The following is a 15,985-nucleotide window of genomic DNA, read 5'->3' on the forward strand; positions in this document are numbered from 1 at the left end:
GATGTCTGACTACTGAAGTTTTGTATGCTTTCATTGGGAACAAGTTGTGTTGCAGGAGGACGAAGGCCTGTTCATCCGGAATATACTGGTCTGACATTTGTTGGACTATGGATCTGATTGTTACCCAAACATTTCTCAGAAGGGGCCCCTTCTCTGTCTTGACACCTCCAGCAGCAGTTGGGAAGATGTGGTGTAGCTTCTCTGGGGTACTATACCACCGTGTGACAACTTTATAGCAAGTTTCTTGGAATCTGCTGCTTATGGACGCTTGGTGGGTCCAGTATAGGATATGTTCTTTTGGTTCTTTGGAGAGTGTGAGACCTAAATCTGTCTCCCAGGCCCAGAGAAACATGGGTGTGTATTCAGAGAAGGTGAGGCCTGTAAAAGCCTGTAAACAATAGCCAAAGCATGTCAAATTCTACCTTATGTGTGCATAATTGTTGAAAGGGAGCTAAGGGTCTGCGATAAGTCAAAGACGAGCGAAGAGTTAACAAAAACTGAGAGCTCGGCAAGGATCTCCAAAAATCCAAGTGAAAATCACCCGTGCTATCCCTTAATTCCTCTCGCCCTATCCATCTGCCTCTATCTATCTGCCTGATCTGATAAAATGTGTTCCTCTGCATATATCTGTAGATAATGGACAATAGGGAGAGAAGAAGAAAAAGACAGGCTTTTGCTGGCTTGATATTTGTATAATATTAAAGCATTTGTGTCCATATTTTTTTTTTTGAAAAACAGGATAATAGTAAGGTAATGTTGCATTAAAAGTGTATTACTTCATTGTTACATTTTACATTACATATGGACTATATAAGTATAGAGGACAGCAGATCAATAATAAAACATACATGTGAACAAGTGTTAATCAGAGATAAACTAAATCATAGTGCATCAAAGAGTTGTACTTAGGAAATCTGTGTCCTGACACGTTTCACCAAATCAATGGCTTCCTCAGGGGATCAAGGGACTTGAGTAGATATAAACTATAGAGAAAGGCATGTAATAATGAGATTTACTTTGTACAAATGGAATATATTCATATCCTAGTGCATAGAAATGTTATATATTGATATAGTAATACATCAAGATGGATGATTCGTTATCATACATATTCAGAAACCGTTGTATGTACAGATAAATGGATAGATATTGAAACAATATAAAGCATATATAAACGAAAAACATAGCCATTCTTATTCATGTATACCTCTTATACTTTATGATGATTGATTTTCCCAGTTAGTAGATTAGCATATCGCCAAGATATGCATTCGCATAGGATGGGGCACATCTGGTACCCATAGCCACTTCTTGCGCTATAGTAACATTTGTCTTTGAAGATGATATTCCGGTAGAGAGGTGATGAAGTTATTGAACTCCATATTGTTGGGATAGGTCACATTGAGTTGTTTTCGAACGATTTCAATTCCCCTTAGGTGGGGAATGCTGGAATATAAAGCTTCCACATCAATAGTAACCAGTAATGATGTTGAAGGAGTGCATAGTTGTGATGTGAATTTCAAAAATTCCAAAGTGTCCTTCAACTATGAAGGTAGTTGGATAACTAGCGGTCTCAGATAGGTATCCACTAGTTTACTTTCCATACTACACTATCTATGAACAGGTAAGCCCTCATACTACTAGTGACCTATATTACAACTAAAACTACAAATAAGTATCCATTGAAAATTCAAATGGTCATTTCTAATACATACTCCTTCCTTTTTCTTTTTAATTGCTTCACCGTTTTTAGATGTATCCTCTGAAGCTTACCCTCTCCTGACATAGGTGCCACTCTGTGATCAGTAAGTGCATAAAATACTATCCTTAATCACTATCAACATTTAATTAATTTGGTTTCGCATCAGTATTTAATTTATTAGTACTCCGCAGATTTTTACCTTGTCTTTGGTTACCGTCCCTTCAGGACTGGTCTGTCCCACACTATCCATAAAGTCTATCTCTTCGCCAAATATAGACGCATATAGCAAGTAAGAATACTTAACTCCCTTTATAACACATCTATTAACTCCCAATCCCTCATACACATCCAATGAATCAAAACAACTTTTTTTTTTTTAATTTTCAACTTTTGATTCTCTAGTTACTACATTACTCTATAATTCATCAGATTTTCCAACAAGTGGCTTATGTCTTTAGCCACTCTGGATACATCCTTAATCTATTGAGAGGGAAGTAGACTTCTTTTGCACTGTTACCTCATATTACCATTGTGACATTATTATTTCCTCATATTTTATTTGTATGGTCTATTATAGTCATATGCGTGTCTATTTCAAGAACGACTGTAACACCCAATAGGACTTTATTGCCACTAAATTGTAAGTGTTTTCCCCCACACTCATCACCTTCACTCATCTTAATCTATTTTTTTGAAATATCACCTCAAGTACAATATGCATAATACCCATAATTTTTTTACTATAGATTTTCATCTATATCCTTTTTTGCAATCATACGATCCAGCGCCATATCTACTTTATCTTTCACGTCATTACAGCAATTCCTTTCTCCCACATTATGACTTTTGCCTCACCCCCTTTATTTTCACTAAGTCCTTTTATACCTTTATGATATGTTAATTAACTCTATAATTTATTTATGCTGATCTAATAACTGGGAAAATCAATCATCAGAAAGTATTAGAGGCATACATGAATAAGAATGGCTATATCTATCCATTTATCTGTATATACAACTGTTTCTGAATATGTATGAGTCCTCCATCTTGATGTATTACTATATCAATATATAACTTTTCAATGCACTAGGATATGATTATATTACATGTGTACCCTGGTCATGTTGTCATGTTGTCTCTGGCCTCCCTGCCAGGCATAAAACCAGCCTGATTAAAATGGATGAGGCAGCGCATGACCTTAATCAGTCTGGAAGCAAGGATCTTTGTAAAGAGTTTAAGATCCTGGTTGAGGAGGGAGATGGAAATGGGAGGCTAAGGTACTCTGAAAGGTTTTGTAATTTGACAAGGGCAGGCCATCATCTGGCCCAGGAGTTTTGGCGGAAGGGGTGTCTCGTATGGTCAGTCGGAGTTATATGATAAGGGTGCCTTCAACATATTTCTCTTAGACAGTTTCTCTTAGAGGTTTCTCATAATATTGGCGAAAACATTCCATTCTATCTTTGGTGTAATAGAGTTTACTTCTGCTGCCGTCCGTGAGAAACAAGATAAATGAGCGTGTTTTTTGTGCACAGAGAGCGTTAGCTAACATGCTCATGTTGCCATGTTCATAGAACATTCTCCTGCATTTAGATAGAGCAACCTTAGCCTTGTTGAGGCAAAGCAACAAAAGTTTCTCACGGAGGCTGTGGAGTTCTTTGCCCACAGTGTTATCCAAAGAAGTTTTGTGGTAGGATTCTAGAATTGCAATTTGGCGCAGGATGTCCCCTATCTCCCTTTGGCGTTCTCTTTTGATTCTGGTCCCATGTTTAATAAATATACCTTGTATGACTGCCTTATCTTATCTGCTAGGGTGTTGAGGGAGAGGTCCATCAGAAACATTATAGGTCGTTGTTAAAAGTGAATTCCTCCTGCATAATGAGTTCCTTAAGATAGTAGGAATGGATGCGACAGATGACATCTCTAGGTCTGTCCGGGTCTTGACTTTTTGGGCCCAGGGTCCTATGTATGCGGTCTATTTCTATAAAATTGTCCCTCGTCTTTTGAAGGAGGTCAATAATAAACAGGTGGCAGCTGCATGAAGGTCTTTTGATTCAACTGACTCCGGTAGGCCCTGGGTCCGGGTCCGTGTATTATTGTGGCGGCTTCGATTCTCTAGATCGTCTTGTTGATACAGTAGTTGTTGAAGCAGCACGGAATGTTCGTTTAGAGTGTGGCTTTGTACATGACTGCGGAGGTCATTAGTCGCTTGTTCTATTTCCTCTATTCTGGAGCCGAGGTCAGATCTAAGTGTAGCCAGCTTGGAGCGGAAAGAGTTTTGAATGGGTTTAGGATATGATTCAAAGTCTGCTTTGGTAGGTGGCGATCTTAGGTAAGCATCTCTGTCCAAGGCGTCCATGGAGACCTATGCAGGGCTAGGGGGTTCTCTGATTCTCTGTCCTGCCTGACAGGTGAGGGTGAGGTAGCGGATGATTCTTCCTGCATTAAATCAGGTGATTCTAAATTCGCCATGGCAGCATGGGTGGTGCTGAGTCGTGCTAGGGCCACTCCCACTAGGGCAGGGGGTCTTTGAACAAGCAAAAAAGTTCCCAGTCTCCCTCTCTTGGGAGGATTGGCTATTGGGTTTTCCTTTGCCCATGGTATGCAGATAGTGGGCTTATGTAGTTGTAGTGAGATATATGGGAAAAAAAGAGAAAATTGGAATGGGAAGGGGGACAGTTCTACATATCTATGCTTGCGTAGTCACCAACATGTAAAACCTGGCGGGGGCGGAGCATTAACCGTACATGATGAGTTCTTTAGGCTCTAATAAAGAGTAGTGATTTTTGTAAAGTCCACATCCCTCAACACCAGAGCACAGATATTGTTGTATGGTATTATCCAGAATTTAGGAAATGAAAACGTGAATGCTTTAGTGGTAGTTTCCGGATCTAAAAATGTGTGACAAACACAGGTGCTACAGGTAAGAATAGTTGGAGATCTCTTAAAAGATGGTCACTGCTAACTCACCAGGATAAGTACAGTATCCAGCCAATGGGATTGTATGGTATCCCCAGAGAGTGATGTTATAGGTATAGGTATTCTGTGTCAAGCGGGGCCACTTGCAGGTGTCAGCTGGTTCATTAATAACATGTGAGCTTGAAATACAGTGATGGTGTTGGCCCTTCGGGGAGGAAGGTGTTTGCTCTCTGCTCTCTCAGAAATCGTTGTATGAAGTCCCTTATCAATAACCAGTGCAAATGACCAGAGATTTGTATTGCAGAACTGCAGCAAACTTGTATATAATTTATTGGATTCCTCTCTAAGAGTGTGCTGTAATCTGGGGGGTTGTCTCTCTCCCCACTGCCCTTCATCCCGAGGGATATGCAGGGATTGGATAGGAGGCTGTAAAATTAATCCTGGATTCTCTAGCAGGTGGGATTCTGTAAGGAATCCTGTGTAAATTGCTCCAAAATTAATATGATCTGCCTCAGGTGGCAGGTGGTAATATGTTTGGCCTTCTGCCCCCTAGGCGATATGGCTGCCAACTGTCTTTGGCCCTTTAATCCTGCGGGTTACGGGAATGCCAGGTGGCCTAGTGTGGTAAGGAGAAAGGACACTCATCGTCTCAGTGGTTTTAGAGCTGTAGATTTACAGCTCTCCCATGAGCAGCACAGACAATGTGATGATGAAGAAGCTGGCCGCCACGTGCGCAAGATGGCCGCCGGCACCCCTGCCTCCGGGTCTGACGCAGACCAAGAATGAGGTAACCGAGCGCTGTGGGCATATTGGGTAACTTCCGGCTCCGGAATGCCTCCCGGTCTTATCCCCGACGTGAGCAGGTCCTTGCATGCCGGCTGGAGATCAAGAAGCCGGTGAGTAGTAGAACAGAGATAGAGCCGCTGTAAGGAACGTTCATCTCCTGTAACTCCGCCCCCAGAAGTCCTACTCGGTCTATTTCATCAACACATATCTGGTCTCTTGATCTGATGAAACGGATCTTAAACTGTGAAACGCGTCATTGTTAAGACTTCAATAATTGTTTTTCATTGGTTTTGTCACCTCAAAAAAAAAAAATATATATATATATTATAATTTTGTTTAATTTGTATATATGTTTTTGATGCATTGATACTTGTGTGAAATGTTTATTTTGAAGAGATTTTTTTTTTCCTGACAATCTTGAATGTAACCATACAATGGTTAAATAACTGGTTAACGACATAGTCCTAATACACTCAGGGTCAGACGATAAGTATATAAAAGTGACTTATGTTGCAGGGTTATTAAGAGATCACCATGAGAAACCATATACATAATAAACCGGAGTGTTGCGTGTAAGAGTTTTCGTATATATAACATGGAAAGGTCAGGGGACACAGAGGGTTAGCGGAGGGTAATTTCTCGGGGTTCACATCTTCCATGTGCATAATGTCATTGACTCCATGTAGCCAGTGTGTAAGGGTTGGTGGGGATATAGTTCTCCAGCACGCTGATGTACATGCTTTTGTTGCGTTAATGCAGCACGTTACCATCTGGTGAGTAACTTGTACAGGTAGTCCCTGGGTTAAGGACATCCGACATATGGACTCCTAGATGCAAACGGGGCTTCCCTGCTCCCTTGTGTGCAGGACAGAGGCTTTCAGGGGGAGGGGGGCGATTTATATGACTTGCAGAAGAAATCTTTGCTAAACACAGCTGAGGTTGTGAGTGATCTTAAGAGTGGAGCTGATCTGTAGCACCTTGTAACTCTTTAATGACCAAAACAAACTCTGCAGTTGTTTCTTTTTGCATATCAAACCGAAGCTTGCTCCAGATATTAATATATGTCTAGGCTCCATGAAGTTTTTTTTTTTTGCTTTGTTTGTGATTAACTCACAGAGAGGATTTTATACAGTAACTGACACCACGCTGCCTAATCATAGTTCTCCCCAGAGGCTTTTAGCCGGTTGCTCCGCCCGGCTGATTTGAATACCCCGCCCAGGTCTCGGCAGCTCTCATCCTCGGATGCATAGATCTCAGTGAGGCTGCTCTGTGTCATCCGTTCAGAGGATTGCTGATGAGAGGTGAGCACAAAGTTCAGCATTCATGTGAAGGAGACACAGACAGCCCCGCCCCCATCTCATAGCACGAGCTCTGCCTGTGACATGTATCCAGTGTGTATAAAGTCTGCATGTCATTCTGCATCCTCATAGCTCTCTGTGTACAAACCTCCATATCTCCTAATATGTATGTCACAATGACCTGTAATTTTCAGGGTGCACAGGGGACCCTCATAGATACTAGGAACACTGAAACAATAAGAGGTTACTGGATACCCATGGCATAAACAACTGGGAGCACTAAATTTGCCGTGTTTTGCCACACCCCCTTTTTTACCACCCGGCTACAGCTTCCTACCACCCGGCTGAAAAAAAATTCTGGGGAGAACACTGCTAATAATATGTTGAGAAAAACATCTGTCCTAATTACATTTATTAAAATAATGTACCTGTTCCAACCTACAAATTCAACTTAAGAACAGTCCCTATCTCGTATGTAACCCGGGGACTACCTGTAATTGAGTTCCTGGTAATTATTGCAGATCGAAGCTTTGTGTCCAACGTTTAATGGGGCCTCACCTTGCTTGTCTGTGCATTCCCAGATCATTCCCAGAGCAGTGACGGTGTAGCGTGCAATAGTAGTTGGGGTATGTATAGGACCCCTACTAAAGCAAAAAAAAAACAAGGAACACAAGGGTCGGCCAATCTGTTGTGGGGAAGGTAGGGTTCTAAGAAAACAGGTAATTTGTACCCCACACCCCTATTATTATTATTATTATTAATAATAATAATATTATTAAACAGGATTTATATAGCGCCAACATATTACGCAGCGCTGTACATTAAATAGGGGTTGCAAATTGCAGACGAATACAGACAGTGACACAGGAGGAGAGGACCCTGTCCTCAAGAGCTTACAATCTAGTTGATTATTATTACTATTATACAGTTTTTTTTATATAGCACCAACATTTTACACAGCACTGACCTAGGGTAGGAATGTCTTTTTCTCGTATAAGAGTTTTAGTGGTGTGCATTCGCTATTATTGATGAAGTGGAGAGCATGGAATACATTTTGTTGTCGTCAAAGGCGAAACACTGGATCTCTTGACACTGGTAGGTAGACTTGGATGCCCTAGGATGGGTGTTAGTGAAGGGTATGTTTGAAGTTTTAAGGCCTGACAGTACTTGGCTACACTTTTTAATGAGGCACTGATGGTAGGATACTTGGGTAGCTGTGCAGTGTCCAGATCTGGCAGCCAGGCTGCCACATCTCTTGGTGTGGGTGATTGTCCTTCAGGTGGACTTACTGTGTTTGGGAGATGTATGTCTACACCAGTCAATGAGCCTAGTAAAGTGGGCCACTTTGTGATATAATACTGGGTCAGGGAAGACTATGCCTCCCTCTGCTTTCGGGAGCTGTAGGATATTTTTGCTTATGAGAGGGGTGTCTGTATGCCAAATGAATTTAAGGAACTCTGACCTGAATTTAATCATCAGATAGCCTGGCAAGTGGACAGGCAGTGTTTGCAAAAGGTATACCAATTGAGGCATGATGTTCATCTTTAATATGTTGCATCGTCCAAACCGCATGAACCTTAGTTGTCTCCATTTTTGGAGGTCCTTTCGGATGCCATTGAGCAATGAAATAAAGTTCAGCTCTGGTATTTGAGAGAGGTCTGCTGCTATGTTTGTGCCTAGGTATCCGACCCCCACTTAAAGGGGATGTTCAGCATTAAGGTGCGTTGAGTGGATAGAGGTAAGTAAATGTTTAGGGCTTCTGATTTTTGTAAGTTGATCTTATAGATGGATGTGGAGGTATAGTGTTTAAATTTAGAGAGTAGGTTGGGTGGAGAGGTAATTGGGGATGTGATGTTAAATAAGAGGTTGTCTGCAAATATACAGTTAGGTCCATAAATATTTGGACAGACACGTTTTTTATAATTTTGGTTCTGTACATTACCACAATTAATTTTAAATAAAACAACTCAGATGCAGTTATCTGCAGACTTTCAGCTTTAATTCAGTGGGTTCAACAAAAAGAATGCATAAAATGTGAGGAACTAAATCCTTTATTACACAATCACATCATTTCAGGGGCTGAAAAGTAATTGGACAAATTAAAAAGCTGAAAATAAAACGCTCATTTCTAATACTTGGATGAAAACCCTTTGCTGGCAATGACAGCCTGTAGTCTTGAACTCATGGACATCACCCAATGCCGGGAGACAGTATGTCTCTGAACACCTCAGAATTCATTCGGCTGCTTCTGTGTCACATGATGGATAAACACTAGTGTCCCAGTGCCATGGCAGCCATGCACGCCCAAGCCATCACACTGCCTCCACCATGTTTTACAGATCATGTGCTATGCTTTGGATCATGAGCTGTTCCTTCTCAATACTTGTTTCTTGCCATCATTCTGGTAAAGGTTGATCTTGGTTTCATCTGTCCAAAGAATGTTTTTCCAGAACTGTGCCGGCTTTTTTAGATGTTTTTTAGCAAAGTCCAATCTAGGCTTTCTATTCTTGAGGCTTATGAGTGTCTTGCACCTTGCAGTGCCCCCTCTGTATTACTTTCATGCAGTCTTCTCTTTATGGTAGACTTGGATATCGATACGCCTACTTCCCGGAGAGTGTTGTCACTTGGTTGGCTGTTGTGAAGGGGTTTCACCATGGAAATGATTCTGCCATCATCCACACTGTTGTCTTCCATGGACGTCCAGGTCTTTTGGCGTTGATGAGTTTACCAGTGCTTTGTTTCTTTCTCACCGAACTGTAGATTTTGCCACTCCTAATATTGTAGCAATTTCTCGGATGGGTTTTTCTGTTTTTGCAGCTTAAGGATGGCTTGTTTCACCTGCATGGAGAGCTCCTTTCACCGCATGTTGTTGTTCACAGCAAAAATCTTCCACATACAAGCCCCCCCCCCCATAATGACATAACGAAATAACGAAGGAATTGCCCACACTATCCCATGAAATAACCTTTGAGTGAATTGTCCAATTACTTTTGAGCCCCTGAAATGAAGTGATTGTGTAATAAAGGATTTAGTTCCTCATATTTATGTAATCTTTGTGTACAACCCACTGAATTAAAGCTGACAGTCTGCAGGTCAACGGCATCGGAGTTGTTTCATTTAAAATTAATTGTGGTAATGTACAGAACCAAAATTAGAAAACAAGTTCTCTGTCCAAATATTTATGGATCTAACTGTAGCTACCTTGAGTTCTGTATTTCTACTGTTCGACTCCCCAGGTGTGCCTCAGGAATGGTTCTAACACAAAGATGAATAATACAGGGAATGGGGGGCAACCTTGTTTTGTGCCATTTGATATCTGGAATGGTTGGGAAAGTTCTCCATTATTTTTAGGTGAGAGTATAGTGCCTGTATCCACGTAGGAAGGCGTGGTGGCAGACCAATGTGCGTCAATACAGATCTGAGGAAGGTCCAATCAACCGTATAGAAAGCCTTCTTGGCCTGTGTGGATAACCACATCATTGGATAGTTGTGTAAAGTGCCATCAGATCTAAAGTACAGGTGGTGCTATCTCATGCTTTCTTATGAGGCTGGAATCCACATTGGTCTATGTAAATTATGTAATTAAGGGCTGGAGTTAACCGATGGGCTAGAATACTAGTAAACAGTTTTGGGTTGCAATTCAGTACCTATATGGGCCTATAGCTAGAGTAGGAGTTTGGGGTCTTTGGTTTCAATAGGACAGTGATGTGTGCTGCTAATGCATCTGAGGAAGGGCAGTGGTCCTCTGATATTGTTAAGAGTTGTGAGGAGGTGTGGGCTCAAGATTGGGAAGAACTGTTCATAATATGCTAAGGTAAGACTGTCAAAGCCTGGAGCTTTTCCCATGCCAGCTCTGGAAATTGCTGTTTGCAGTTCCCCCTGTAATAGGTTTTTTAAGAGATGTACTACGCTCAGCGGAGATCATGCGAAGGACAGAGTACTTTTTTGTCTCTAAAAGAAGAAGGGATCGAGGTGCATGATAGGTTGTACAGTTCTGTGTAAAATGACATAAATGTGTCTGCAATGTCTGCTGTTTGTATTGTGTTTGGCCCAAAAAGAGTTAGAATAGAAGGTATAAAGGTGTAGTGGCCTATTTATCACATATGGCCCTTACCAGGGCTCTACCACATTTATTTGCGTCTTCATAGAAGTATCCCTTGCTACGTGTGATTTGTGCTTTTGGCTTTAGCCCGACATACTGTGTTGATTTGGTCTCTAAGGATTACTAAGTTGGATTCTAGATCAGGACAGTTATTCTTTTTGTGTAGTAATTCTTCCCCATGTAACAGCACACACATTTATGTAATTTTACACAGACCTGTACAACCTATCATGCGCCTTGATCCCTTCTTCTTTTAGAGACAAAGAAGCACACATTAATTCCTACCTATAGTCCTCTGGCCTTCTCACAATCTCTTCCTGACTGGGGTTCAGTATGAGGTTAAAGTCACCCCCCAGGATCACTGTACCAGCACTCATTTCCTCTGAGTTCTTTAAGGCCTCTTCCAAATAGCTGATCTGGTTGAAATGGGGGAGATAAACATTAATGAGCATAAAGAGCTCATTAAATTTGCTTTGTACTATCAAATATCTACTAAGTGGGTCAGACTGGATGGAGATCAGTGACCGCGGGAGAAACTTGGCTATGATAATGCTGACCCCCCCCAATGACTTTAAGTCTAGGGAGGAATTGGGAAGGTAACTGTGGATTCTTATGTCTGAAGTGGGTCTCTTGAAAAGAGATGTGGCATCCATTGCAACCTTGGTGCAAATTACTAATATGTATAGAAGTTCAGTTTGATAGGTAGAACTACCTATTGGCCAATTATTATTTTTTTTTATTCAATAACTAAACGTTATTCATCACAAAAACAAAAGTAATACAATCAGGGTATCATTCATACATGGAATTGCGACACAGTGCACAATATGACACTCAATGCAGGAGTAGAGCCAGAACACACCTGGGATCTTTACTAGGTATGTGGGGTAGGTGGGGATAGTAATGGTAGGTGGGAGTAGGGATGTAGCATGATACTTAAACCAAATGAGTAAAATATGGGGTACTAGCTTGGGAGCAGTAGCAGAATTAGAGATTATTCACTTAGTTATTAGGTTACATGCAGCTAGGATTTCCCTGAGGCAGACAGTGCCAGGGGATTAAAGGGGGTCATGGGCCAGGTGTGTAATGATACATAGAACAAAAAACATATAAACAACCATAAGTACCAAAAGTGTAGTGGGCATCATACATATACATAAACACACACTCACTCTGTCTCTTTCTCTCTCTGAGGTGTCATACATACATACATACATACAACATTCAACCAGTTTAGTACATAAATTGGATTTTTGCCAGGAAAGTGAACTGAGGAAGGTAACTGATCAGGTGAGTTATCCTTTGTGATAAGCAGATGGAATGGATGTCCCCAGTGATAACGTGTCTGACATAACTGAGAGAAAGCTGTGGCGCATCCGTAGGTTATGTCCCGAAATATCCCGGGAAAAGTTGGATTTGGGTGTCCTCAAAGTCAGTCGTACCCTTGCAACAAGCCTGCCGAAGAATCTGTTCTTTGATGACCCAGTAGTGTACCCTGACAAAGGACATCCTTTGGGGCTTGATTGGTAGGGCTGCGCATGCTACTGAGTCTGTGCATTCTATCCAGGAGTAAAGCATCGCTGGTGTGGACAAAGGAGGGGAGCCTGGGTTGCCGGAGTATGTAGCTTCTTCCTGAATGGCGCTGGGGAGATCAGCGAGTCTGCAGCAGTAGTGGAGTGCTGACCACGTGTAGGCGCCATGTTGGAAGCAGGCCGCGCTGTGGCCGGAGGTAGAGCCCCGCGATCTCTTCGTGCAGGAAAGGGTGAGTATCGGGACCAGGACTGCAAAACGCTGCGGGTGGTCTGAAGCTCCAGGATTTAGCTTGCTCCGTCTGCTATCGCATGGCCACGCCCCCAGAATAAATTTTTTTAACTGTGGTATTGAGATGTGTATAAAAAAAAACATTTTGGTGCTCTTAATTTTTGTAGTAACAGAAATGCTCCGCCAAAGCCATACCTGGCAGCTTTGTTTGGTGAAGTTGTAGTATTTGATTCTGCTTACCTGCAAGAATCTGTTCAATACAGAGCCCATATATTGAGTGATCCTTATTTCTTTCTTTTCTTTCCTTCCTTTGCTTTTTTTTTTTTTTTCTTCCTCTACCCGTTAGCTTGAAAAATGTCTATATTGCACTGAAAAGAAATCTGTACTTTTTTTTTCAATTTAGAAGGAACAGATTCTTCATAGAAAGAACTACAAGTAGGGCATAATTGAAAAACCTCCTCCAGTTTTCTGTGGAAGATTAGACTTTCTGAGAAAGCGAACACTTAAATGCAGAGTTGTGCACTGCAACTTGCCCCATGCGACAGTGTTTGTCCACTTTGGGACTGAGGTGCATTGTGCTGGCTGATTAGGGTGCTCCTTTAAAAGCAACAGTTACTGTACTCATCAAAGTAAAAGTACCTTTTTTTTTCTTTGAACTCTAGCTGCATTCTGTTTTTTATGGTTGTTTTCCAGAGTGTGTTATTGAGAATGAAACACACATAGGAGGGGACATGTATTCTGACATGATCTGCAAATCCCGTTATGCTCAAGACAAAGATCACAGGAAAAATTATCACATTGTTCAGGTTGGTGTTCGTTAATGTTATGTCTTCTTTAAAGATTTTAAAAAGTTCCACAAAATGGTTGTTAGGCTTGCAAAAATGATCGCTATAGAAAAAAAAGAATCCGCTTTATATTAACACTTTCATTTGTTTGTGTTGTCTTTAGCCTAAAGTCCCAAAAGGTTTTATTTTTCTATCCTCAATTAAGATTTTTGTCTAGGTAACCATTGTCTGCTGGACATAAAATGTTGGGCAAATTTCAAAATGGTAGTAATATTAGTCACCATCCCACAAGTTGATGTTACCTGGTCCAACTGTTTATAGGTCTGCTGCAATGAGCCTTTGATTGCTACAAACTGGTTTTGCTTTTCTATACAAGCCTGTAAAGATACAACTCTTAAAAGTAGGTGACAAAACAGTCAAATGTTCTATCATCCCCAAAGGGTCTCAAACTGATGTCATGGACACAGGCCCTAAAAGTGCATATCACCTCACTTTTGAAGGGGTATCTACTCCTTTCCTATTGTGTCTGTGTGGTTGACATTTTACTAATAGGACACATACTGCAAAAGAAAGTGCTTACAAAAGTTTTAACTATTCCTCTGTTATGTCACGGATATAATTTGGGCAGTTTATGCAAGTATTGATGGGTTGAATTTGAAGTGTACAAAGAGAGATAACACAAAGACTTGAAAGATTATACTATTTAATAATAAGATAGATAGACAAAACAATGCAGTTACAAAGAGTTAACAAAAATACTTAGCTGTGGAAGTGAGTTGCATTCATCCAAGGAGTCCTCCAAATTAATGGCTTGACAGATGATCAAAAAACATGTTGCATGCAGTTACTTCTGGTCAAGACTAGTTATTAAGCATGGCACTGTGTTTTTAACTACCCAGGAACTAAGACAATGGCCAGTGTTTGACCAGTACTGACCAATGATAATCCCTTAAACCAGTATTTTACCTTATAAGGATACTAGTTAAAGGATATGCTGCATTCCTTTAGGATGACCTCATATATGGTATACATATACCAGTATATACTGGTAAAGCATTATTGTTGGTGAGACATTACTGATATTAAATAAATTGTGCTAACCCAACACTCCACAGATAACACAAAGACTTGAAAGATTATACTATTTAATAATAAAGACAGATAGATAAAACAATGCAGTAACAGAGTTAAATATAACAAAAATACTTAGCTGCAGAAGTGAGTTGCATTCATCCAAGGAGTCTTCCAAAATAAATGGCTTGGCAGGTGATCAAAAAACATGTTGCATACAGTTAGTTCTAATCAAGACTAGTAAATTATGGCTCTGTGTTTTTAACTACCGTATTTTCCGGTGTATAAGACGACTTTTTAACTCCAAAAAATGTTTGTCAAAGTCGGGGGTCGTCTTATACACCGGGTACTTACCAATCCCCTGAACGGGGAGAAGATCCGAGTTCGGGTCAGCCGGCATAGCTTCGGGAAACGCTGTGAGCCATGCAGTATACATTTACATGCTTGTTAAAAAATAGTGTGATTTACAAATCAGCCACTAGGTGGCGCTGTGTGACTATTTTTACATAGAATGGTAGACAATTCTATTATTTAAAGTAAAAATTTTCTTTCTTACTGTTTTTTTTTTAAATGGAACAAACTCTATATTTTAACTGAAAAAGCTGGGGGTCCTCTTATACGCCCAGTCGTCTTATACGCCGGAAAATACGGTACTCAGGAAGGAACTAAGACAATGGCCAGTGTTTGACCAGTACAGGTTATGCTGCATTCCTTTAGGATAACCTCATATATGATATACATATACCAGTATATACTGATAAAGCATTATTGTTGGTGAGACATAACTGATATTAAATAAACTTGTGCTAACCCAACATCCTCACATTATTAACCTATTTTCATTTATTATTGTTTTGGCTAAAGATACAATATCTTTATATCAGGAGCATTTTTAGCTGTTCAGTTCATTTTAAAGCCTATTTCTCTTCTTGTGTCTAATAAGGGTACTAGCATACAGTCCAAAGTGCCACCTCGCTTTGCCAAAAAGCAGAACAACATGTGCATGGATCAGGAAGATGTTACAAGCAAAGTGATCTGGGAGAGCAACGGGCAAGGTAAATTTCCTAGATCAAATTGTATAAATATTGCAGAGCTGAAATAGTTGCAATTATTTGTTAGGCTGCATGCATCACCAGCTTTTGGGTGAACATGCCTTGAGTCCTTTGTGTAACTTTAATGGGTCTACTTTCTCTGTTTTCAGGTATTTCTGTCCAGTCTGGTAGCGATACCTGGAGCAAGCCTGGAAGCGCTTTCAGTACAGAGTCCTCATCCACTGAGGTACACTTAATATTCCCTCTTGCTTTCAGGTTTTAAGTTAATAATGCCGATTCCCTAAAGATGTGACATATGCTATTCCATTGCAAAGAAACTAGTGGGAGCAGTTACTCAATTTCAACAATTTGTGTCCTCGGTGAAAAGATATCTTCCACTATAGTGAGCATTATGTTGATGGGTCTATAGAATTCAAGTGTTTAGTGGAGCAGTAAAACACACTGTTACATAGAGTGAAAAAAGACACAAGTCAATCAAGTTCAACCACTAGGGAAATACGTTAATGACAGAT

General features: G+C 40.6%; 1 protein-coding gene across 1 annotated transcript in view; it reads left to right on the top strand.

Annotated features, from left to right (window-relative positions):
- LOC140342795 (protein PRRC2B-like) overlaps positions 1-15,985 on the top strand; it is a 77,498-nt gene that overhangs the window by 56,344 nt on the left and 5,169 nt on the right. Inside the window, exons 18-20 of the mRNA XM_072429143.1 lie at positions 13,259-13,371; positions 15,365-15,476; positions 15,623-15,699. Coding sequence (XP_072285244.1) covers positions 13,259-13,371; positions 15,365-15,476; positions 15,623-15,699 — 302 coding nt within the window. The remainder of the gene's footprint in view (positions 1-13,258; positions 13,372-15,364; positions 15,477-15,622; positions 15,700-15,985) is intronic.

The sequence above is a fragment of the Pyxicephalus adspersus genome, chromosome W, assembly GCF_032062135.1.
Source record: "Pyxicephalus adspersus chromosome W, UCB_Pads_2.0, whole genome shotgun sequence".
NCBI lineage: Eukaryota > Metazoa > Chordata > Amphibia > Anura > Pyxicephalidae > Pyxicephalus > Pyxicephalus adspersus.